General features: G+C 42.9%; 1 protein-coding gene and 1 long non-coding RNA gene across 19 annotated transcripts; one reads left to right on the forward strand and one right to left on the reverse strand.

Moving 5' to 3' along the window:
* Positions 1 to 101: 101 nt before the first annotated feature.
* TPM3 (tropomyosin 3) lies at positions 102 to 26,221 on the reverse strand. 18 transcript variants are annotated; one of them, XM_077156250.1, is made up of 10 exons: positions 26,022 to 26,221; positions 25,316 to 25,441; positions 15,491 to 15,624; positions 14,163 to 14,280; positions 13,969 to 14,039; positions 13,226 to 13,301; positions 11,830 to 11,892; positions 11,581 to 11,650; positions 10,419 to 10,497; positions 689 to 2,514 (listed from the first exon to the last, which is right to left on the reverse strand). In XM_077156250.1, the coding sequence occupies exons 1-10, from the start codon at positions 26,136 to 26,138 to the stop codon at positions 2,511 to 2,513; spliced, it is 858 nt and encodes a 285-aa protein (XP_077012365.1). In that variant the 5' UTR covers positions 26,139 to 26,221; the 3' UTR covers positions 689 to 2,510. The 18 variants fall into 18 exon arrangements, with proteins under 18 accessions (XP_077012373.1, XP_077012372.1, XP_077012365.1 ...); XM_077156252.1 differs by lacking the exon at positions 689 to 2,514 and adding an exon at positions 3,891 to 9,682; XM_077156254.1 differs by lacking the exons at positions 10,419 to 10,497; positions 13,226 to 13,301 and adding an exon at positions 12,607 to 12,682 and having other exon boundaries at positions 26,022 to 26,220.
* LOC143679880 (uncharacterized) lies at positions 21,558 to 25,148 on the forward strand. Its single transcript, XR_013173979.1, has 2 exons — positions 21,558 to 21,831; positions 22,563 to 25,148. It is a non-coding gene; the product is annotated as an uncharacterized LOC143679880 (long non-coding RNA).
* Positions 26,222 to 26,245: the final 24 nt, after the last annotated feature.

Here is a 26,245-nt window from a genome sequence, read left to right on the forward strand (position 1 = left end):
CGGCGGCCGGCGCACGGCTGCGGGGCTTCTTCCTCCACGAGCTTCCACGAGCGAACGGGAGGGAGCCTCTAGGGGTCCACGGGGAACCCAACTGTCACCATGACATCAGCACAGGGCTAGCGTGGAAGCCAGTCTTCATCCAAGAGCTGAAGATGTGCGTGTTCTCTCAGGACGCTCTTGTTACTTTCATCTTTGTCGGCCCTAAACATCTTCCCTCTTCTTTCCCAAGGAAGGTCGCTGAAATCACCGAGGTGACATGTAGGAACTGCAAGACAGGGACACACCAGCTACCTGCTTACAGGACTTTCTGAGTAGTGGCAGATCTTTTTATGTTAAGAACAAGCAGAAAAGTCTAATTTTTTCCCAGTTAATTTCTTTCTCTTGATTACCTTGCTTGACTCCATGATTTTTAGAAACATTTTTTTACAATAAATTTCCAGTCAGCATTGGTACATGCCTATAAATGGAAAATTTTCCAGTCTTGACTATAAACAATTTCACTAGTACCAAAAAAATCTTAACTTTCCTAGGAAGTAAGATTCATGTCCAGCCTCGAGGCGAGGGAGCAGGAAATGCCAGGCACTGGCATCTCAAGGGCAGCTCTGAAAGCTGTTCACTCAGTGTTAAGTCTCTAAGCATAGGCTCTGAGGGCCCTTCTTGTTAACTTGTTTTCTCCAAATATGAAACATTATTAGTGCAAAGCCTCTCTCAGGACAGTTTATTAAACCAACACATTTACAGGAGTATATGCTCAGTCACATAATGAGTATAGAACCTAATAAATCCAGATTTTATAAAGGTTAATATGGACTCTCAAGTAAGTGTACAGTTCAAACTGGAAATGTGTTAAATTAAATAACCTATAAAAGACCTGGCACATAAATATTATTTCTAACCTTCACAATCATCCTGATACGTATTATATTCAGTTTACAGATGATGAACCTAAATGATTTATATCAGTACATACAACTAGGAACTTCAGAATTGAGTTTGAACCCAGTTTTGGTCTGTTTCCAAAGAGTGTACACTCCATCACCTCCTGCTGCCACCACCACCAAAGACCTGGTTTTTAACCCAAACCTCTTAACTCCTGTGGAGAAAGCATATCAGATTTGGTGAATAAAAGTCAAACAGGTCTGAGGATTAGAGGGACTGGTTCTTTATTTCAAAAAGAAATTTTTTCAATTTTCAGTATCAAAACAGTTGCATTATTGGTTTCTCTTTCTCCCAATCTGCCCCCAAGAGACCACACCAAAGGAGGGTACATTTTAAGCCAATAAGCTGCAGGATGCACACCTAGCAGACCTCACAGAAACCTCACCAAAAAGGGGAATTGGGTGGGGAAAAGAATTGTAAAAGATCAGCATATTGCCAGCCCAGACTGTAGAGATGGAGTGGTCAGTGCTCCCCAACTCTAAAGAAGCAAAGTTTCAAAATAATATAAAAATTGTAAAGAGTTTTGTATATAAGCTATTCAAGATTTCTCCAGCACTGGCTGATACAAAGCATGAGATGGCACTTCTAGACACAGCAGTTTCGGACCCAGAAAAGGGTGATGAGATGTTTCGTATGGCTAAATCAATGGCAAAAACATAATTTTCTTTACTTTCCTTTATAAAAAAGGAGGCAGGAGAGTACATCACTGGTCACCCCAACATAAGGGGCACATGATTCATACTGTAGCAGTTGGGAAGGGGGTAGAGAAAGGACCAGACAAAGATTTGGTCTCTGAGGTCTTACCATAATAATTTGGTCACTTCTGATAAGAAAAATAAAAATAAAAATAAAAATAATAAATTTGCCCTAAGATACCTTAAAGCTAAAAACCTCAACAGTACTTTTTTTTTTCAGGCTAACTCCTAGAATCACCTTTCTGGTTTGGCTGGTGCTTTGTATAGAGCAATGAGGTTTCCCTCAATGAGTCTTTCCCTGGGCTATGTTTAGTTCTCAGTGAGGCAGGCCCATACCTCTTTCCCTCTTCTTTGGAGAGAGCAATGTGTATGAAGCTGAAAAGTTACCTTCCAAAAATGAGAAAGGGATTAGATTACTACTTCAGAGCTATGGAATTATTTGGAATGTCTTACAAATGGTTGCTACCACAACAAAAAGGGGGGTAATTACAATATGTATACATCACAACATGCTTTTAAAGACACTTGCATTGTGCTCACATTCCCTTAAATGTTGTTCCCAAAGGTGCTCAGCCCCTAGCCCAGCTGCAATCTCTGGGAGAGGCAGAGACAGTTTGGTGAAAAAGACACGGGGCCAGGGGTAGGTGGGTGGATGGGTGTGGGGGTTACGGCGAGAGGAGAAAGCAGCCTTCCAGTTAAAGATCAGCCCTCAGTTTAAAGGTCAGCTTCGGGCAGGCTGGCCTCAGGCGGAGTCGGGATCAAAGGGAGGAGCAGCGGCAGGGTGGTACTGGGGTGCTCTACATCTCATTCAGGTCAAGCAGAGTCTGGTCCAGCATTCTTTGTGTACAGAGGTGCTCCTCTTTGGTGCATTTCAGTTTATCTAATGGGGGTAAAGGAGAGAAGTTACAAAAGCTAGAAGTAAAGGTCAAGGTGTGCCCACTCTGAGAATTGCTCCTGTTGCAGGGAGACTGTAAACTAATAAAATAGCTGCCTTCTCAGCCACAGTGCCGAGCTATTGCATCACTCGGTTTTTCAGAGTCTCGGGCTTGCCTACTGAAGCTGCAGGTGTTGCTTACTTCCTGGGGAGGAAGATTGGAACCTTATCAGTCATTTCCTCCCCCGCTTTCTACACCCAACCATGGCTTTCAGCTTTCAGTAAGTGACAGAGCAGGCCTTAAATTTTAGCTATCCACTCTTCAGTGCAGGCTTTGCTCACAGGACTTATTGGAAATGGATCAGTGGGTTGCTGATCAAGAACAAAGGCAGGTGTATTTATGCCAGTAGAGACATCAGAATCTCAACTTGACAACCTTCACGTGCTACAGGCTTTCCCCCAAAAGTAGAGAGAGAGATTGATGGGAAAATCAAAGAATTCCCACAGCTAAGTCAATCTCTAAACAGAAAAAACCAAGCATACTACCCAAATACATACTTGCAAGCAAAACCTTAATTAAGACTTTTGCAAAGCTATTGTCCAGAACTAGCCTTTGACAGAGTTGCTTGCAGCTGAATATAAACCAGGAAAAGGAAGCTAGAAGGAAAATGTCAGGGAGAAAACTACCAGCTGAATATCAAGGAAAATCTAACCTGTCCAGCAAGCAAACCACTCTGACCACTCTGACACAGGAAAACACCCAAATCTTCAACTCAGTAAAGATGATGGCAACAGAGCCCCATATTCATATTCCACACCCTTTTCTTTCCCTTCCCTTTTTTTTCTACCCAGTCAGAAGGGCCCATCCTTGGGCCTGCAGATGAATAGTTACAACTTCTTGTCAAGTCGGTCCTTTTATTGTTAGAAAACATTCAGGCAGCGAACAGATCCTACAGTCAGTACACAAGTGAAAAAGCAGCAAATAAGGGTGGAAGACAGAAAACTCTCCCAAGTTTTATCAGGATAATCTCTCAGGCCCCTCCCTTCATCACCCCAAATCCTTTGAAAAGAGATAGAAATGCACAAGTTAACAGTTCACAACAACGCTGTGAGAAAATTAACTTATAAAAAGCTTAGGTTATATTCTAAGTGTCCTGTTCTAAAAAGCAATTCAGTGGTGTGATTTGCTTAGGGCAAAAACAACTTTAAAAATGACAATCAGCTTTTTGCTGGGGTCCAGGTCAGTGGTGAGAGCAGTAAGCTCAGTTTAATGGCATCAGTGAGCCCTGCCCATCAGTCACACAGATCATGCAGCGTTAGCTTCAGCTCATTAGAAAGCAGGCGGTTTCGCTCAAGTTGGCTGTAGAGACGCTCTGCAGTAGCAACAGAAAGGAGGGAAAACAAGAGAAGGAGAGGAAAAAGAGGAGGAGAGAGAAAAAGGGAAGGTTAGTGGAGTACTAGAAGTACATTTTGAGTCTTCCAACTAGTTGGTGTATATAACATACAACTGTAAGGCAGAATGGATGCAAAGAGAATTCAGACAGAGGGCACTAAGAGTCAGTCAGTTGGAGGAAAGATGTCCAGACCACTGGAGGGAAAAAAACCCAGACTGACAAGTATATAGGACAAACTTTTGAGGGAGAAAAAACACCTCCTTTCAAAGTATTTATTCCATGGGTTGAGAAACTGACAAAGTGAAACAGGGCAACAGAAGGAATAGTTGGTTTAGAAGAAATGCATTTATAATAATCAGGGCTTAAAAGGAACTGAAGTGAACAAGTAAACATTCAATATTATGAAAGGTTGACTAGGATAAATATCCCTATGCCCAAAGTCTAACGCTCTAGACTTTCTAATGCTTCTTAGAGTAGGTGTTGTGTCATCAATTGCTTTTAGCAGAGGACTAACCAAACAATAGTCAATTCTCCCTCCTTTGCTAAAAAGAACCTGTTGGGGTTAACAATATGTCTGGCCCCAGGGAGGGCAAATTATTAATCTAAGCCAAATCAAGGTTATCTTGTTTGCTGCTTTCCCAGACTTTCTTGCAGCAAGAGTGAACTTGTGATCCAGTTCTAGCCAATGATATATATGTAAGGGGGCTTATATATCATTGCTGGGGGCTTCTGAGAAAGCTTTTGCTTCTTTTTAATCTTGAGCATGACTGGCACTTCAGCAATCATATTTCAACCTTAAGAGAAAAGCTGGTCTTTTCAAATAGAAACCCCAGCTATATCATGGCATAGTTGCTCACGACCCCACAGACGGTCACGTGAGAAAAAGAGATCTTGTATTTAAGCTACTATTAAACTGTTACTTATAGCCAAAAGCATTCCTGATAAATGTAGTTACGTGCTCAAGCCAATGGCTTTATATGGATTTTCTACTTGAAAAAAGGGGCCAGGATGGTTCCAATAACACATGCAGCTTTATGTTCCTTATCAAAACAGAAAGCATATTTCTATAAAGAGCTTAGGAATAGCCAAAAATAACAGTTGAATTAAGGAGCACAATTAGGATGATTTTAAAAATTTGTACTTTCCATTAAACCAGTAATATTGCCCCTCCCACATTTGGAAATGCCTAGAGGCAGATTTTGATTGTCAGATGACTAGAGGACGCGATAGGCATTTACTGGGGAGAGGACAACAACAAGCAGGACAGTTCTGTACAACCAAGAATCACCCCACTCTAACTGCCAAAAGTCCTTCACTGAGAAACACTATACAGTCTTTAAGTTCTATGAGTCTTAATCTTAATCACTGCTACATCCCTGACAAATAGTAGGCATTCAAATTTGGTACTGAACTCTCATTTCTTAAACTCTGTGGCATTATATTACATATAGATCCCATATACAGCCTTGCTCTTCTGTAGTATCCAGAATGCATAATTAGTGTAAGACTTCCATTCTGTCTTGGGGAAGAGGGTGTATCAGGATCTTACCCTCAAAACAGCTTCCCAGTCAATGAGGGTTTTGTTCCATTTAAGGAAGAAATAAGGAGACTAAGAGTGGGACCCATTTTATTGCCTCACTAAATTCCAAAAGGCTCTGGCTCTCACCTTGAACTCAGGTGAATTCATTCTATTACGGGAAGGGGGTAGTGGTGCTTGGTTTAAGGGTTCAGCTTTAAAACCTTAGAGTTCAAGGAATGCGGTAAGAAAAACAGATTTTGCTTTTTTTTTTAATTTATTTTTTTAATACACTTTCCCCCCTAATTTTAAGGCCGGAGTATTCAACAAATACCACCTGAAAAGAAAGAATTGGGTGGGTCTAAGACAAAGCTGCCCAACATAATACAGGTCAGTTCCACCTATTAGATAATACAGTGTGTCCAGCCATGCTTACTCCTCATTCCAACAATAACAAGGAAGGGGAGAATGGAATTGAACACATCAGCCTGTGGTTCTCTTAGAAATTTAAAAGGAGAAACATTAAAGAGGTGAAATGCTTTGCTCTGCAATCACCAACAATAATTGACCCTATCCCCACAGCATGTCCAAGCTCAAGGATATAGGACATTAAAAGAAACACCTTTCTCCCAATCTCTCTCCATCCTCTTTCCAAAACTCTCCATCCCAAAGCCAACTCCTTCCACATACTAAAACATCTAGAACTGTGCTGTTCAGTAATATAGCCACTACCTATCTCTCAGCCAACATGGCAAGCAAACTCACTGCCCTCCCCTGCTCTACACGGGACATGACTTTGAGGAGTGTAAACCTCCCTGGTGACGTGGGACAGAAATCCTAGAATGAGCTGGGACTCAGCATCAAGGGACTGAGAAAACCTTCTCGACTGAAAGGGGGAAGAAAGAAATGAGACAAAATAAAGTGTCAGTGGCTGAGAGATTTCCCAAGAGTCAAGAGGTTATCCTGGAGGTTATTCTTACACATTACATAGATTACCCCTTTTTAGTTTAAGGTGTATTAGAGAGGCTAGAGGGAAGTGCCTGAAACTGTAGAGCTGTGTTCTGGTAGCCATGTTTCTTTAAGATGAGTGTATGATACAGTTTTCAAAAGGTGGCTGTACGATTGTGAAAACCTCGTTCTGATGCTCCTTTTATCTATGGTATGGACAGATGAGTAGAAATATGGACTAAAAATAAATAATAAGGGGAACAAATATTAAAATAAATTGGGTAGAGGGAAATACTAGTGGTCAATGAGAGGAACGGATAAGGGGTATGGTATGTATGAGTTTTTTTCTTTTTATTTCTTTTTCTGGACTGATGTAAATGTTCTGAGAAATGATCATGGTAATGAATATACAACTAGTGTGATGATACTGTGAGCCATTGACTGCACAGCAAACATGGAATGTTCACATGTTAAGAACATCAGTGTTGTATGTTGATTAGTTTTATTAATAAAACTTAAAAAAAAATTATGTAGCCACTAGCCAAATGTGATTCTTTAATTTAAAATGTAGCACCTCAGCCATGTTTCAGATACTCAGCAGCTCAGTTACATGTGGCTAGCAGGTGGACAGCACAGCTGAACATTTCCATCACTGCTGAAATTCTACTGCACAGTAATACCATAGAAGGCTGTATTTATTGCCTTTATTTTCTTTTCACCCACTCATTCTTTCACCCCTTGAAATAGGACTATCCCCTCGACCTTAATGCTAAAAATGTACCCTCATATTACTAAAGTTACCAATGTCCTATCTTCATTTGTCTTCCTTTTCAACCTACCTCCTGTATCTAAGAACACCTGGATATCATCCAGCCATAAACTTTTTAAAATATCAAAACAATTTATTATCTTTCTATCCCTCCAACCAGTTGTATTTTGCTTCTTTCTCTACGAAGATTATCTTCATTCTTTAGTTCTTTCTACATGTGCAGTGAACTGTCCCTTAGGATTCTCATTTATTTCCAGAGAACTAAACTGTCTGCTATCTTTATGGATTCTCAAATCTCTCTTACATTAATCTCATCTTCTCAAACCCCAGTATTTTGTTTTATCTGGCTACCTACCAGTTTTTCAGACTTAAACTATTCTCTACCTTGTCCTGTCTCACCAAATCTCCCTACATCTATAATGCCACTATTTTCCTAGGCTGAAAACTAACCATCCTTGACTTCTCCTCCTCACATTTAGTGGCCAAGCCCTTCAAAATGCCCATCTTCAGCGCCATTGCTCTACTACTGCTATCCTTCAACATTTTTATTAGCTACATTTATTTCAATGTGCATCAGAAAAAAATACCAGCATGTCAAATCTTTTATTTCAAGATATAGTTTCATAGGGCAAAAATAAATAAAATAAATTAAAAAAAAGAGATCTGAAGAAATAAACAACATAGTCAATATATGACTATGGCAAAAGCCATTGAAAATGGCATGCAAATGACTGAAATTTGGGACTCTTAATTGGTTATTTTGCTAAGTTGCCCCCATTCTAATACATTCTTAACTCAGCTGCCAAATTAACTTTTCTTCTATACTATTCAGACCATAATATAACCCTATTTGAGATCTCCAATGGTGTTATGTACCACATACCAAAAATTAAAACTCTACAGCCTGATTTCAGTACCTATCTCTATCCTCTAGTCTCCCTAAATCTACCTTTCCCCCTTCCCTCCATCTCTATGCCTTTATTCTCTTCAAATTGGTCAGAAGGCCTCAAAGCCATTTTCCCTCAACCAAACTCTTGTCAAAATTCCATCTTTCGGAACTCAATGAAAATGAAGAGGCAACTTTTAACATGTTCATTAAGTATTTAATGTGCCTCCTCCATGAATCTTTCCTTATCATCCCCAGTAGAATCAATCACTTCCCCACTTTGAGCTCCCAAAAGAATTTATTATTTTTGGTTCTGATCACACAAATTCTTTAGCTTTATATATGTTCTCTATATTCTAAACAACCTGAAACTAGGAATGGTGCTTCCACCTTTGATTATTCTCTATGCCGTAACAGCCATGCCTACTAGATACCACAAGTGCTGACTAAATAAATGGATCTGTACTTTAATCTCAAAGGTTATGTGGTAGGAAAAAACAATGGATTGAAAGAAATCTGACTTTGATTCAAGACCTAAAATTTTAGATTCAGGGAAATTTCTCTACCTGGCTGAATCCCTGTAAAAGCAAAACTTCTAAATACGTATTTTGTGGAAAATTAAAATACCAAATGAACATTTAAGTACTTAGAAAAGTATAAGTGACAACTACACTCTCCAGATTGATCATCTCTGCTGTGTAAACTGAAAAAGAGACTTCAGAAATGTTGATATTTAATTCTACAATTTGAACCAGGAACAATTTTACTAGCAGAAATTTAGGTTTATGTATGCAATAAATCCCCATGTGCACATACTTTGAAATAAGCATGTTTGCTTTAGTTTTTCCAAGAACATTCATTTATTAATTGTTTTATAGCCCACTAGCATGTGCTAGCAGACAAACAGTAGCAGGTCCCAATATGTAAGAATGATTTAAATAAAAAACTAAAACTGTTAAAACATCTATCCATTAGGTGTTTTTCTGTGATGTGGGATGATATAATTACTTAATTTAAGGGGAATATATTTCACTCTACTGGGTGTTGTATGGATGCACCATTGGAACCAGTATCCAGGGTAAAGAACAAGTATCGGGCGGCATGTCTAAGGTCTCTCAAGCTTACTATTTCAAAGAAGGACCTGAACAGAGGACAGAAATATTCCAGGCAAGATGAGAACCTGGAAGTAACTGACTCAGATGATCTTGTTCGGCTTGAGAAACAAGACTAGAACTCCTATTCTAAGGAACCTCTACTTATCAACCACTGCTAGACTCAGATCAACCAAGTTCAAATGTCAAGGAAAAAACCAGACACACACAAAAGTGGCTTTGATTACATAAGTCAGAGGAGGGGAGCCTACAATAGCTTCTCCCCACATCACACCCCCAAGGCTCCTTCTTGGGGACAGCAGCAGCTTTGTCAATGACATAAATGCAGGGTGACATAAGGCTTCCAGCAGCTTAAGATTTTAATTTGAGGGGGGGGGGGTAGGGTGGGAGTGAAGAATACATAAATTACTTTGTGCCAGCCCCCAACCCATCCTAGTGCCTTGGGGACCAGGCAGGATGACCCAAATGGAATCCAGAGCGAGAGTGGGGCGTTGGGTCCCCCGAGGAAAGGGGGCAGATCCAGAACAGAGCAGAAACGGTGATATTTATCTGTATGAAAAAGTAAGGAAACTCTAGGTGAGAAGGACCAATATCAATTAACATTTTGGGGAGGAAGGAAGAGGAGAAAAAGGAAGAAGTGGCAGCAGGAATGATGAAAAAGAGCCAGATACTACAGCCTGAGACATGTGGCTTCTTATCAGGGTTAGTGGGAAAGATACAAGGAGGCAGATTAGCATCAAGGATCAGGGATCCACAGCAAACAGATCAAGGCCCCAACATCTCTCTTGGTGCTGCTTACTACCCGGCTTGCTTCTAAGACTTAGATTCTAGATGAATTTGGTATGTCCTGTCTTGGATGCTTTAATCCTGAACTTTAACATCAGGACACAAATCAGATACCCTGAGGAAATCTGAATTTTTTATGATATGTTAGGGCCAAGTCACTGGCTCTCTGGACCCTATTTCCTTCATTGTATAACAGGATTCTATCTTCAGCAGTGGCCTGTCTGAGAAGATTAAATTTGAGAAATAGAAAAATTATAAGGAAGGGATTATGAATAAAAAGTACACACCTCATGTAGATCAGGGTTCTACCACTGACCCAAAATTAAATGTGTCCCCAGCTTTTGCCAAACAAGTAACCAGCACCAATGTTCTGAAGATAATGGTAGAGATTCTAATTTCCAGAGGAAAAAACAAAGCACGCTATGCACAGCCTGCATCCCCTCTCCCCGCCCCACACACAAGCCAAGAACCCAGCCCGGCTCTGCTGCCAGATAGTTACATAGAGGTCATGTCATTGAGGGCGTGGTCCAACTCCTCGCTAATGGCCTTGTACTTCAGTTTCTGGGCATAGAGCTCATCTGGGCAGGCACAGGGAGGAATGAGGGGACAGAATGAAACGCAGCAGAAGCAGATGGAGAGAGGGAGTCATTAGAAATCAGGAAAACGAAATGTGATCTTGGGTCTGTAGGAGAATGTCTATATTGGTAGCTATGACTGATTAATGCCTTGTCAAATCCACTGTCCTCCAGGATCAACTGGACTTCTTTCTTTTCACATGGGCTGGCACCGGGAATCAAACCCAGGTCTCTGGCATGGCAGGTGAGAACTCTGCCTGCTAAGCCACTATGGCCTGCCCTCAAGTGGATTTCTTGATATTTCTAATCAACTGCAGAAAGGGCTGAGAAACTGGGAACAGTCATGACTAGAAATTCCTATTACCAAAGGCACTAAAGAGGATGCCACTCCCACTCAACCCAATTCCTTGCAGTGATGAAGTGTAATTTAACAAAGACAGAAAGGGGGGAAGTACATACACATCAACACTCTTATTTCTTCACTATTCTTGGTCCCTTTGTTCAACAGATTGCCCTCCCAAACTATCCTGCTACCGGGTACCAAAAGAGAAAGTCTCAGAGCTCTGAAAGCAAAGTACATTTTCCCTTGTGAGGGTGGATGCAGTTATCAAATTTTGGGGACAGGAAATAATTAGAAAGCCCCAGGTACTGATCAGCTGAGATGCAGTCATTCCACAGCTTCATCTCTTGGGGAGATTTCCACAGCTTGAGTGGTAAACGGATTGCCTAAAGTGTCATGGGGTGACACGTGTCCTTGTCGCCCTCTGAAAGCATGGCTTCCAATTCAACACATAGACTAAAAGTTTAAGAAAACTAAATTGGAGGCAAATGCAGCAATTACCAGTTCCCTGAGAGGGAAGGTGGAACATTCCAGAATATTAAGTAAATTCTCAATAAAGGAAATATTAAATAAAAAAATCCAATTCTAAAGTTTGACCCACTTCACTAGCTATGGCAAAGGACAGGGAACACGCCACATGCCAAGTGACTATCAACTGTCTTTGGTGTCCAGGAAGAGGTTAATGGTCAGTGAGCAAGGTTTTCCTTTGTATTTCTTTATTTTAATCCTTCTCCAAGGCTTCATACCTTCCAAATCATCAATTGTCTTTTCCAGCTTGGCTACCGATCTCTCAGCAAACTCAGCACGGGTCTCTGCCTGGGAGAAGATAAGAAACTGGTCAGAACCAAAGATGGACAAGACAAATAAGAGAAGGATCTCTACTTCTTCCACCTCCTAGACCTTTCAGAACCAAAGGCCGCCAGTCTAAATCTACATTAATTCGTTATAGGAATTATTCCTTTTAGGTCCTTCCCCATAATCCCCTTAGTTCTTACCTCCTTGAGTTTATCAGTAAGAATCTTTATCTCTTCTTCATATTTGTCTTCTTTTTGAGAGTACTGTAAGAGAAGAATACAAATTTCAGAGTAGAAATTACTCACACAGACAATACCCTTCTCCCTCTACCACACTGACTATTATATCAAATATTCCCTTGGACTTAATGTACTGAATGGTCCATGACAAAGAGCAAGGACTGTTTCTGGACAATAGGTCCTTAAAATCCACAAATCTATGTCCTTAGAACCATGATATCCTCCAATCAGAATCCTCCAGAACGTTTATTTTTTTAAAAATGGACCTCAGCTGTGATCTCATTCAGATCAACCCAGGGAGATATTTTTGCTTCTTCTTATTTAATGAGCAGGAATAGTGACACCCCAGGGCCACATCACTGAAACAGTTCCATGTGATGGTAAAGAAAAGTTATCTGCCTTGATTGCTCAGCAGGTCAGTCTCAGACCTGATTCTACCTGGCATCCGCCTCGGTCTGATGGAAAGCCCAGTAGGGCCCACGACTTGCTGCCTTTCAGCACCGCAGTACCAATTAGCCCGAGGAGAACCCCAGGCACCTGCGATCATGACATTATTATAACTAAAGCAATTAAAGGGCATAAGAATTAGCCTAAATCTAGAATCTGGACAGAGGGTAGGCGGGTAGGAAGAAAGTTACTTCTCACTGGATAATATAAGAAACGGTATCTCAGACCTTCACCAAGGGCAGGGCTGGGCCCAGGCCCCAGGGCCTGTTACTTTCACAAACTAGCCCCTACCTTCTCCGCCTGAGCCTCAAGAGACTTGAGGTTGTTGGTGACATTCTTCAGCTCCTCCTCCAGCTCAGAACACTTACTGAGAATGTTTTAAATACCGCAGGAGAGGAAAGGGGAAGAGGAAGAGAATAAAAAAGGGAGAGAGACACACAGATGTGAATTGAACCTATATGTAAAGAGAGTTGAAAGGCATATGGGGAAAGAGAAATTCCCAGGTAATCAGAACAAGCATTACCCCTCCTCCCTCTACCACAGAGTATGTTAGGAACTGGACCCTCCTGGGCTAGGACTCAGAATGTTTGATACTAAAAATGAAAGATTTGAGAGAAATCACAACCAGAGTGAGTCAAAACTGCTACCTGGGGTGGAGGTGGGAACAGATGCCTAACCCAAACAGTCCCCCAATTCACCCAACGGAAGGAGAGACCCTGTGGAGAGGCAGTGAAGCAGATAAGGAAAGAGAAAATGACAGATGCCAAGTGAGTGAAAAAGAATGGAGCATTCCATGGAGAGATGAGAAAGCACTCAACAAACCAACCAGTGGAGGGGAGGCAGCTGCAAAACAAAGTAAAACAAAACCACACCATACATGTAACCTCTCTGTGGGCTTAATGGTTAGTACCTTTTCTTCAGCAGCACTCAGACACTTCAGGTTCTGGTCCATCAGTCTGATCTGCTCATCCATCTCTCGGCAACGGCTGTTAGTGATAGTCATGGGGATGGCACAAGCCAGGTAGTGGGGAGGGAGAAAGGTCAAAAAGGAACACAGCAAGAAAACAAGCAGCAAAACGAAGGGGGGGAAATGTAAAAACTCAAAAAATGGGAAGAAAACACCACCATGGCCATGATATGTCATGTCTGGGAGAGGGGAATGCAAAAGAAGCACAAATACATGTGCACCAGCACTGACTTTGTTACACAAGGCCCAGAAAGTGCCAAAAGGGGAGCAATTAATTAACATCTGCCCCTGCCCTACAGATCACTAGCAGAGTGGCAGAGTGGTACAGAGACCAGACTTAAGTCAGTGTAACTATTTCAATAACTCAAGGAGCAACAGACCCCAGGAGGAAGGCCCCATTAAGGTCTTCCAGTTAACTTTTTGCCACCTATTATCTTTATTTTCCCTCAATTTGGAAATCTTCCCTATAAAAAATAAGGAAGCCTCATTTCTCATCTGTCTAGTCAAGTCAATAGAGTAGGAAAGTCCAAAGCCATTCTTAGGACCTAAGAAGCACTACAGAGGATGCCTAACCTCTAGGCCTTGTTTAACAAGTTTGAAGGAATACTGGTTTATTCACATTAGTGCCCAAGCCAAAGGGAAAGGGACAGAATGGTGTGATAAGATTGGGGAAGCAAGATACTCACGACTCTGCCAGCTCAGCTCGTTCCTCAGTGCGCTCCAAATCCCCTTCAATAATCACCAACTTACGAGCCACCTATAGGAAAAGACCAAGCTGCAGCTCAATGAGGCAAGGAATGAGCCAGTTTCCTCTTATGGATGGTTCTTAGCAGAAGCTTGATGCTACTGAAGAGAAAGGGGCAAACAGAAGGTGCCTTACCTCCTCATACTTCCGATCTGCCTCCTCTGCGATGTGCTTAGCTTCTTTGAGTTGGATTTCCTGGAGTTCCATCTTTTCTTCATCTTTTAAAGCCCGGTTTTCAATAACCTTCATACCTCTGCCAGAAACAATAAGGACAAATGCGGCAATGACATCCTGAGGAGTATGTCAGCAGCTCCATTCCAAACAACCCAGAATTGTACCATTTAAAGTATATTCCTCCTCTGCTTGTCAAAGGAAACCCCACAGCACCACTCGATCACCTCGGTTTGTTTTGTTTAAAATGCCTTTTCTTATTAAAATAATACATGCTTCATAAAAATTAAATATTAATGTATAATTTAAGGGCATAAAGTAAAAAAGTCAATCTCCCTTCCCACTTCTAGTCCTACCATTAGAAATAACTTTACTTCATAATTCTTCCAGAAATGTTTTATATGGATGGATATTTGTGGTATCCCCCAACCCTTCTTCTCCACACCCCAAAGAAATCATATATCATGACACTGTTCTGCAACTTGTTTTTCTAAAACTTGAACGCTACTCTGTAATAGTAAACTCATATCTGTTTTATTCATTTTCACAGCTGCACTGTATTAATGTACCCCAAGAGGGCACTTTTCATTCTGAAAAGCCTTCCTGGTTTAATCCCATGCAAATAGTCACACCTTTGTTCTGTTTTAACTCATTTGGCAAGGAGCCAATTGCCCATTTCCACAAAGATGAGTTGTGATTTGGTTCAAGGGTTTACTGGAGTAACTTTAAAAACATCAATGCCCAGGTCCCTCTCTCAACTGATTCTAATTTAATTGAAATAGGTAGGATAAGAGCAGCCAGATATTTTTACTCCTCTGCCCCTCCTTCCACCCTGGGGAGTGGGGGTGTGGATTTTAAAAGTACAACCAATGTTGAAAGTGCTTACTGAGACACAGATTGCTGTACTCCACCCTCTCCAGTCTCTGATTCAGTAGATGGGGACAGACAGAATCTACATTTCTATATGATGCCGAGATCTGGAAGCTCATTTTGAGAACCACTGAGCTATGGGACTAATCTCACAAATGGATGTTTAAGATGCACTAAGTGGACTGGTGACCCCATTTACAGACCATTAGGTCAATTTCTACAAAAACCAATTACAAAAGGGTGATGGGGTCCAGATAACCCTTCCCATCTGTCTTCAAGGGGAGAGAATATGCAGAACAGAAGGAAAGAAGATCCTTTAAGATAGAAGTTACTATTTTTAAAAATAGATCTACAAAGAAATCTTTCAGAGACATTCTGCACTTCTTTTGAAACCCACACTTCATCAAGGTCCTTTCACACACCTCTCGCTCTCATCAGCAGCTTTCTCTGCTTCCTCCAGCTTTTGCAGGGCAGTGGCCAGGCGCTCCTGAGCACGGTCCAGCTCCTCTTCAACCAGCTGGATCCGTCGGTTCAAGGAGGCCACTTCAGCCTCAGCCTGTGTTGCAATGAAAGAATAGAAAGGGGAAGCAGAAGGCTTGGTGAAAGGAAGAATTAAGACCAGGGATGATTAGCAAGAAGAGGCTGGAGTCTAGGAGGGTAGACCTTGTTTTAGCTCAAATTCATATAAGATCTAGCAGATATGATTATATGTATTTCCTCCCTTTCCCATCAACCAACTCCCATATGTTCCACAGGAAGAGGGTTTTTAAAACTCAGTTCCTTGCCAAGCCCTGTGACCGTTAATACCACCCCCTTTCTGGACACAGTTCAAAATCCTGAACACACTGGGGTCAGAAAAGGTAACCAGTGAAGGTTTTTTTCTGGCTGAGTTCTAGCTTAGATGTGTGTCTCACCCTTTAGCAACTCTCTTATAAGTGTCTCATAAATTAGAAAAACAAGCAAGCATTCTTGAAGAGAGACCTTGGAGTATGTATTAATTTGCTGCTTAATTCAAATTGTTAACTCTCTGATCACCTTACCCTAATTCACCAGGAGAGCTAGGCAAGGCACTGAGTCTTCTAGTATGGAAAGCAAAGACTGGAACCTTGGGTTACCTATTCCCCCATCCATCCCTTCAACCTGCTCCCAAACCACCCCCTTGTTAAAAAGTTGAAAAGGAACTTCTGGCTAAAATTATTTGCTCTGATCACATTACCAAAAAAAAAAAGCGTGGGCAGAAGAGAATGTTTCCTCCATGCCCATCTCTCTACTCCAAACTACTTGTCTCCTTTTTATTCCTCTAGCCATCTGCCCAGCTTCCCTCTTCAGTAAAGCTTATGACTAGTGTCTCCTTGGTCTCTACCCTGCAATAAGGCATAGGCTAGAGTCCAAGTAATCCCAAATCTCCTCCAGGGCACTGGAATAAGAAACCGAAAGACAGAGGCAGACAACATACAGATGAATTCTAATGGTAGAAAAGCCTCTCTTCTAACATGCCTTTTTCTTTTACCATACCTTTACTGGTGGCGGATACACTGACTGCTACAGCCATAAAAGAATTTAATCTACCCTGCACACTACTCAGTTCAGATGCTTATCCAAGTGCCTGGTAAACATGATCTCTCTTCTACAGCCCAGACTGTATCCGAATTCCATTACCCTGATTTCCTTCTGGCAGTCAGAGGTGGGAGCAGCTATAGAAATAATCTGGGCCACCAGCTCCTATGGGGAGGGAGATAGCCCCAAGACTCCAGCAAAGAATCAGGTTATTTGGCACAAAAAATGTTTGCATATAAACAAGGGAGGTTCAAGGGATTGGGGGTAGGGGCTACAGGAAAATCCAAATAAACTGACATTAATAAGAAACCAAGATTTCTCTTAACTATCCTACTCAAAACACTACAAAGACAAGTATTCTTTGGTCCTATCTCTCCCAGGAAAACAGATGTCCCCTGGGACAAAACAAATTTCACCTCAAAAACCAAGCAAGGCTAATCACTTAAGATTATGAGAACGAGTCAAGCTACCAAGCAAGAACTATGAATTACTGCCAGTAAAATTATTTCTTCCCGTTCAGGGGCCTAGAACTAAAAAAACAAAGAGTGGAATGAGATTTGGAGGAAGCTCATGAAAAGCAAGTCCCCATGCAGCTCTGCCAGTAGTTACCCAAACTGAAGTAGAAGATAACAGGCTATGGGGGTGGGGTATAGTTTCCATGACAACAAGCTGGCTCAGGCAGTTTCTCTTACAAATCGGCATTGACAATAGCATTCTTCGCGAGGCTAAAAAGGGAGGAGGAGAAAATACATCTTGGTGCCCTCACAAGAGCAGGCACACATGAACTAGTACAGACCAAAACAAGAATCCGAGATGCGGAGACCCAGCAAAAGCTTCAGAGGCGCTGCCTGGGGGTGGGGTGCAGCCAGTCGCTGTTCTCTTTTTTTTTCTCCTCTCACAGGTCAGTTCTCTTTACAAAGATACAAAAGCCTGCAGAATCAAAATCTGATACTCAGTTTAAGGGAAAAAGGGAAGACACCTGCCTTTTCCTTCAGGCCAGAGCCTGTGCACACTGCAGGTCCTTTTCAGGGTCAATGAGCTTGCACCAAGAGAATGAATGGGGCTAACTTTTCCAGACGAGACCAGAGACCACCCATAGCCGGAGGAAACATTAACTTTTGAGCTTTTCTAATTCTCCTAGGTTTAGCATGGCCAGATGTGGTTTTGATCATCCAGGCCACCCACTTTTGCCCAGCTTAGAGGATACACTCTGTGGTCCTTCCCTTTGGAATAAATAGGATTCTCCACTGCCCAGAAAGCAAGGATCCCACAGAGGGTGGGGGTGCACCATGATTCGGTAGCATTAGAAGATGGCTGACAATAGTTTCATCTGCAAAATGAGTTTGGCTTACATGCTACCCATCCTCCACCCCCAAGAAATTCCCCAGTCACGCTCAACATGAGAAACTGACAGGGCACTGATGCTCTGAGGCAGATCAGGGCCAAGGACAGAAGGAGATTAGCCTAAATCTGGCATTCTGTCACGGTGGGGTTTCTTTTCTTTTTTTACAAAGGCCATAGATGAAAATCAAAAGAAAAGACTAATAGAAAAGTTAGGAGTGAGCCCTGTAGGTAAAGGACTGCTCCAGTTCACAGTGTTCACAAATGTATCTACCCAGGGAGATACTGTGTCCTTGGGGAATTTAAATTTCAGCAAGGGGGGGGGGGGGGTGGCAAGTGGAAGGAAGGGAATAGAACTATCTGTCCCAGAGTCAACAAAGGTGGAGTCTATACTGAGGCACTCTGAGCAAAGGGCTATTTGCCATTCCCCTATGAGTGTGTGCTCTTGCATGGCAGGGGAGGGAGCAGGTCAACAGGAAAGCAAATCCAAACCAAAGAAAGGTGATAAAGGCTGTTGCTTAGTTCACCAGATCCCATAAATAGGAGAATCACACAGACATTCTAACCCCCCTCCAGAGACTAGGAATTTGGGATTAAGGCCAGAATCAAACCTGCTGTTTAGAGCCCACTCACTCTTTCAATAATGCTCCTAAATTTTTTTAGAACAGAAAAGAGAGAAAACTACCAGGGGAAGAAATTAGGAAAGGGGTATTAAAAACAGACAAGAAAATGATTTAAAATTGAGTGTGATGATGACTGCACAATTAAGCAGTGATACCATAAGACACTGATGGTATACTTTTGAATATATCTCAATAAAATCTCCAGATAAGGAAATGACTGCATTTAAATACTGCATTACCTTCCCTTTACATTTTACAAGAAGTACAGAGGAAATTCAAAATCAAAAGTGGACGCGACAAAAAAAAAAGTGGATGTGACAAGATGCATGCTACATTATAAAAGGGCAACATGCAGGCCAAAAGCAGAAGAGAAAGATGGATCCTAAAACGACTGTAGTGTCTCAGCCTTGGACTCCAGCTTCCCAAAAACAGTGGTTTGGATGTTCACACAAAGCAACCAGGAAAATAAGTGGCAATTCTACTAACAGTTCGAGATAGATATCACCAGGGAGTGTGCTGAGCTTCTGGCTCCCGAGGAGGGAGGAGCCTACAAAAATCACATTCCAGGACATTCCAGGGTGCCACAGATAAATAACAGGCAGCCCAAGCACCTCAGACCCTTCCTAGTGTCTCCTCAGGAGGGGATCAAAATTTACTAAAGTAGAAAATTAAAAGATTAGGACCCCTCAAGCTGGGGAGCAAAAGATACTTGTTTTCATCAATATTTAACTATCATCCTACTTCCCCATTCTGAGGACTTCCTCATTAGAGTTCGGCTCAAAAAGCAAATTTGACAGGTTCTGAGTAAGGGAGAAGTTAAGAAACAAACACCTCAACTTCTGGCTCCACTGCTTACCTCAGAGTCACCCAGGTAAGATAAATAAGAGCCAAATTTTCCTAGAAAGAAAATGACCAAATCTGGGGGTGGGAGGGGCATAACAGTATTTCCCACCACCACCCCACTCTAAAACTACTTCTAAGCACCCATATCCCTTTAGCTATCCCCTGTCTTCCCATTTAAGGTTATCCTGGTCTCCAGAACAAAGGAGATGAGAAAGTGTCACTAGTCACAAAGAGTCACCCTGCCAGCACATTTCACTTCAGTTGATAATAAATTTCTGGCATATTGAGTAAAGGAAAACTCAACATACAAAAGGTAAACAAAGAAGACAAGCTCCCAGCATCCCCATGCAGTTATTAAAAACGTCAGTATTCTAACCATCTGAAACATTAACCTGGGTCCTGGGTAAGCGGCTTTCCCCCCATTTTCCACTTTTCAGACCCCCCCCCCCCCAAAAAATCTCAAAACATCAGTTCTGAGCCACTCCCCAGAACTGTGGCCAAAAAGAAAAAAATTTACTAAGGGAAAGAATAACAAAGAACACCAATAAACCAGGAGTTCATTGGGTCTTCAAATTTTAGCAACAGTTAATTTCCTCTCCAGCCCCATGGTCCACCGAAACCAAAGCCTCTGATGCTGAGGAGAGAGCTCAGAAGGTCAGCTCCACCCACCAGACAGCATCCTAGACCCTGGAAAATATCATAGTTAACCAAAACTAGTCAACCACTCTCAACAGAAAGCGGTTTCAAATAATCTCAAAAATCACCCGTTCCTTCCACCAACATTTTAAGTTCCAACTTTCAGTTGGACAGATATTTATTGACCTTTGAAAAAACAACAACACTGTGCTGGATGACTGGGAAAGTAAAAGGGAAACATCACTGAAGTCCCCTAGAGATTATCTCCACATCACATTGCCTAGGGTCAACCAGAAATTTAGCAGAGATTGGCACTCCATCTGATTCTCTGCCACTTACACTCGCTTATCAGCTCTGCATGGAGGAAATGTTCTTAACCGGTTCAGCTTGCACTGACCACTCTTCAGCAATAGAGGCCTGAATCTGGCAGAAGTTCCTGTCTTCGAGGTCATCACCGGCAGGGCCAGACAAGTTAGGTTGGCTCCTACATTTGGTCTACTGTAGGGAGTAAAGTACTATCCCCTCCCCTCCCGCTTCACACCGAAGGGGAGAGTGGGTGTAGCAGCTGCAAGGGCTCTCCGTAAGAGGAAAGGGCCCCAGGCCGGAGGATGCGAGGCGGTGCTGTGGCCTCAACCTCCAGGGAGGGCATCGCGCTTCCTCTCAGCCTACTGCTGCCTCATTTCCTGAGCAGTAGGAGCGGAAAAGTTGCCAGGCCAAACCAGGGGCTTTCCGGTGGTTCCCACCCTCCGACCCCCAACCTTCAACAGTAGGTTCAGCCCTGCCCCTCCCAAGACCAGAGAAGCATCCACCCATTCCTATCCACTGGGCCGGAAACCTCAAACAAGAGCAAGCTCCCTCCCCCTCAACAGGGAAGTGGGGGAGGGGGAAGCTGCTGAGCCCCTCCCCCGGCCGCGCCCGGCTCTAAAGCGACAGAATGAATGAGCTGGGAGAAAAGAGAACCACTCCCCAGGCCCCACGAGGCGCAATCCTTTCATTGGTGAAGTCTGCTCGCCCAAACATCGAGCTCCCTCCTAGCCTGCTTGCTACCCTACTACAGCTGCACCCCACCCAATCCCCGGGCTTCAACTTCATCGCAGAGACTGATGGTCCCCTGAGAATCATGCTCCACCGAGAAAGGGGCTCAGTTCGGGGTTCTAGCCGCTCCAGTGCCTGCCCCTCCCTCGTGCGCTTCGCCCTCTCGGTACCTGTTCCCGGGCCCGCCTTTCTCCCTCCACTTCCCGCTGGAGGCGCTCGGCTCTCTCCTCAGCATCATCGGCCTGCTGCTGTAGAACCTGGATCTTGCGCTTCACCGCCTCGATGGTGGTGATCCCGGCCATGGTGCCCACCCAACTACTGCTCGCTCTCGGCTTCCTGCCTCCTCCGCTCGGCTTTGCAGCCGCTTCTCACTCTTACTTCCGCCTGCTCCGCCCTGAAATACCGGAACTCACCCACCCGCCCGGATGTGACGCCACTGCTGCCGCGCCCCCCCCCAACCGCCAGGCAGGCGGGAAGGCAGGCCACTGGAGGGAGACCTACGGCGGCGTGCGAGGGCGGGGCTTCCCAGTCGCCCCAGGCTACCGCTCCCAGCCTTTCCCCTTGGGCCAGTAAAGGGGGGCGGGGCCGGGAAGAGGGCGTGCTACCATGGTAACTGGAAAGTGCGTCTCGGCCTAGCCTCTCTGGCTAAGCAGGCTCCCCACAGCGATTGGCCCATTGACAAGTATCGTGCTGCCGTTACTCTCAGCGGTGAACCCCTCACTTCCAAGGTTTACCCGCCACCACTTACCCTCTAGAGCTCCTGTGTCCTCTCCACAATGTAGACATACTACGAGTCACTCCTGCCCACCCCACATCAGGCTCCAAAACCGTTTCTGAGAAAAGTCGAAGGGACTTCCTGGGCCTTATCCTCAAAAGAGCTCCACTCTGCAGCCTCCTTTCCAGTCTGCCCAAATAGGTTTTTTCCCGTCTCCTGAAAGTCAATTTAGGAAACTATCTGGGTGGAAGAGATGGGGACGTTGGCAAAGTTCTCATTTTATTTCACCTAAGTTATAAATGTTCCATTTAGGATACTTGATCTTTTTCCCTTTACTTTTGAGGCCTATTTATGACTTAGAGACTGCCCCTGCAAGCACTGTTATGCAGGACTTCTGGAAACACAATAGTAAAGAGACTTGAGAATTTTATTATCTTCCCTCTTATTTCTTTCTATTTCTTCCACCTTCCCAGTACCTAAAAATGATATATCGCTCCTCTAGAACAGCTCTATCTTTCTTTAGAGAATTACGGTGTGAACAACAGGGCTTAGAATTCAGAATTCTAACCCCTGAAAGGGATAGTAGCAAACCAGATGCTGGCTTCAATGCCCTTTCCCCCTAGGGGCTCTGTCTTCCTTTCTTTTGGGGGACTACTGAGCACTGAGGCTATTCAGAGGAAACAACTCAGAAATTAAGTAATTTACTGAATAGTGTAATCTTACGCTTTGATTTTTTTCCTCTAGGAACTGGGAAGAAGACCGGTGTTATGAAACTCAGTAAACGTGATTCTGATGGCCTAAGAATTTTTCCAGCTCATTCTGGGAAAGTCTGATTGGTAGAACTACGGAAGCAGAAGTGAGACTTTGCCATCTGGGTTCTGATCAGCAGGGGGCACTATTGCGCCTCCCTGTTCCCTAGCAAAGAAAAAGCAGACCTCATCCTAGATAAAGCAAAGGGGTGTTGAGAGCACCACCAGCATTCCTGAAGCCGCTACATTTGAACAGATAATCTCCTCTTGATCCATGGAAGCAGGTGCACTGACAGCAAGGGGCCCAGTGCTATTGTTTTCCTGGTGACCAACAATACAACAATTATGTTAACAGGTGTATATGTCCCTCCCTGTCCCTCCTCTCCCCATCCCTCCCCACCTCCTGTCCCTTAAAAAGGGAGCATTGACTTAACGTCCTAACCTTTTTCTCCTCTTTCCTGTTTCTACCTAAAAAGCTTCGGATTACATCTTGTTTTAAAAGGACTGTAAGCAAACTAGGGGGGAAAAATGGAATGTAGATTGACCTTGCCATGTTTTTTCCCCTTTCTTTGTTCAACCAATACTAACAAATCCTACCATTTCCAGAAAGGCTTCCCAGATAACCAGAACTCCCCAAGTAAACATGCAGTTACTGACTCCCTCCTCCTCCTTCCCTTCACCTTACATTTACAACAAGGTAATATGCTCTATTTACTTATTAATCTCAAGGGCAAAAGCTGAGCTTTTAACTTCCTTTATACTGGACAGAGCATCGTTCCCCCAAAGATGCATATATTATGCTGCGTATATTATGACTCTAACTCTTGCTCTCCATTTTAAATCCATTGCCCCTTCCTTATTTAGCCCATAGGCAGAACTGTGCTAACCCCCGCTTTGAGAAAAGAAGGCTTTTCTTCCTGCTTCCATTTTCAACCCACCCGAACAGACTTTGGCTTCATACCCACAACCTTCCTGTCCTATTTCTTGTTCTCTCACGTATCTCTAAGAATACTTCTTGGCCTGTTGGGAAAATTAACACAGGGGAGAGAGGTTTTGTCCCCACACTCTACATGTGTCATTGGTTTTTGTTAGATTCCTGTATAATTGTGAGGAGGCGTCTTTCAAATGAATATACTGAGTTGACCATATCTAGGTTGGGGTGACGTGGTTGTGTGTGTGTATGAGTGGTATGTGTGAGAAACAGTTAATATTCATCCCCAGGAAATTTCTTTATCTTTCTGATAATATGACTATATTGTCTAGAGCCTCTTTTTCCCTCTCCCTCTCCCAAGATCTCAGGTTAGACTTGTTTGGTTTTATTATTTTCATCACTCCTGGAAAAATCTCAAGCACACATGCTAGCTGTTTCAGCATAAGGACTTTCTCAGACAGTTAATACCCAACATCTCACAAAAATGTTATTAACCTAATATTGTGGCAGTTTTTGAGAGCTTCTATCCCCATGACAGCTTACTGGATCCAGGGAGTCTATCTGGAAACTAAGATCGGGCAACTCTAGCAGATCATCAAGCACTCGCCCAAAGCCCTGGGTTTTTTTTTTTTTTCTTCCAGTTTTTAAAGAAAGGATAATTAGTGGTTTGCAAAGCTCCAAACATTTGGAAACTATGGGTATATATAATATATATTATCCACTTTCTATGTGGCATCATATATTCAACTGTTACCACTTCTAGAGGCACTGAAAGTAGTGGAAATCGAAAGAGAAGATCTGAAACCTAATAGCAAAATGGCTGAATGTAAGGATCTGAACTTATTTGTGAATGCCCACTCTGTCCCTCTAGCTAGTTCCCAAATCCAAATATGATTTTCAAGTAACACATGCTCCTATTTTCCTGTTAATTCAGTTCTCTGAGAATTGTTAACTCAGTTCCCTCAGAATTGACTGTTTCCATCAATACTACGATATTCTTCTGTCACTGTTAAGATTCCTAAAGTACATTTCTCCCAGGAATCTTTCCTATCTAGTCTCTCATTTATTTTTGTGGTAAACTTCAAGGTTGAAGATGAAGGAAGCTAGGTGAATGGAGGATAATATGAAGTGGAAAAGAGGATTTATTTCATTTTCAAATGGGAAAATTCAGCCCTTGAGAAGCTGAGTGATTTACTCAGGTTCATAGAGTAAAGTCTGGTGGTGATACCCTTATACCCTAAGATTACTTCTTAGCTTCTATTATAGTCTAACACTATATGAACCTCCCTGCTGCCTTATGGCATCTCCTGGCATGAGGACAGATGTCCAGATTGGCCAAGATAAATAAATCCATACAGGGCCAGGGTCAGTGTGTCCTCTTAAGCCCATTGTGAAATCTGAGCTGTTTTGGGGGAAGCTGGGAGATGAGAGATTCCCTATTAATACACATATCTATGTGCCAAGTTTTGGACACAAAAGCTAAGAATGTAGCATGGGGGAGGAGGTAAGAGTATCAGCAGCCTGGACTTGGAGTCCCTTCCCTTTGTCTAGTTCCTGGGAAAGAGAATTAAATTCCAGGAGGCATGAGGGTAGATAAAAAAAAATATGAGATTTCTATATGTCTTAAAAAAATAAATATATATACCATTATGAGGGTGTTCTAGCATGTTATTATATGCAAAGATATGAGCGAGTATATATTTCTGTCTTCTGTGGACATACAAGTATGTATATGTTGAAGTCTGTGTGGAATTTAGTCATACATTAATGTGAACATCTTTATATAGAGATTACACCATCCCCCATCTAATACTCACATCAGCTGCCTTCTTCTCTGCCAGCTCCAGCTTCTCTTGGGCATCCTTCAAAGCCTCAGAATATTTGTCCAGCTCATCCTCTGTTCCTTTCAGCTTCTTCTGCATGGCTGCTAGCTCATCCTCCAGCTGCAGGAGTCCAGAGAGACACACAAAAACACACATACATAATAGTGCAGCCTTGGACTCTTGGCTCTTGAACGCTAATAGACTCTTGAGTTCAGCCACCATTTTACTATCCAGAGAGACACAATTTCTCTCTCATCATTTTTAGCCCCTGCCCCAAGAGTTATGCTATGACTTGGCCTATGTCTTTGTAATCTCTGACCCTAAGATGACCAAGCCATGCTGGGTTTTCATCTAAGACCCTGGGATGGCAAATATTATCTAAGAGTATAAATGTCTGTGACTCCATTTAAGGAAAAAGAGATGCTGCACGCCAGGCTCCCACCTTTTCCTCTAAAAGTCAGGGATTCTTCCAAAAGATGGTCCATTCCACTTAAATCCTTAGCACGGGCCACTGATTTTCCCAACATCACACAGGTAGTTTGAGGCAGATGTCCTCTGGCCTTCAAATGAGATTGGAGAAAAAAGTCCCTCCTACCCAAAGAAGAAGGTGACAACAGTGGTCTCTTCCTTTCCCATGATAACTCTCCCGTCTCACTATTTTGTTGACCAGCATGTAAGTGAGACCAGTGCCAGTGCCTACCTGTTTACTTCTTTCCTCTGCCTGTTTCTGCTCGGCTTCAGCTTGCTCTGCCCGATCCAGAGCATTCTCCTTGTCCAGCTTCAGCATCTGCATCTTTTTCTTGATGGCCTCCATCATGAGCGGTGGTTATTGGTGGGCTCACCTGGAGAATTGGAGACTAGGTCAAGAAAGGAGGGGCTGCTGCCTGAGTACCTAGGAGTTGCCTAGACTTGAGCCTTTATATC

Source organism: Tamandua tetradactyla, chromosome 4, assembly GCF_023851605.1.
Source record: "Tamandua tetradactyla isolate mTamTet1 chromosome 4, mTamTet1.pri, whole genome shotgun sequence".
NCBI lineage: Eukaryota > Metazoa > Chordata > Mammalia > Pilosa > Myrmecophagidae > Tamandua > Tamandua tetradactyla.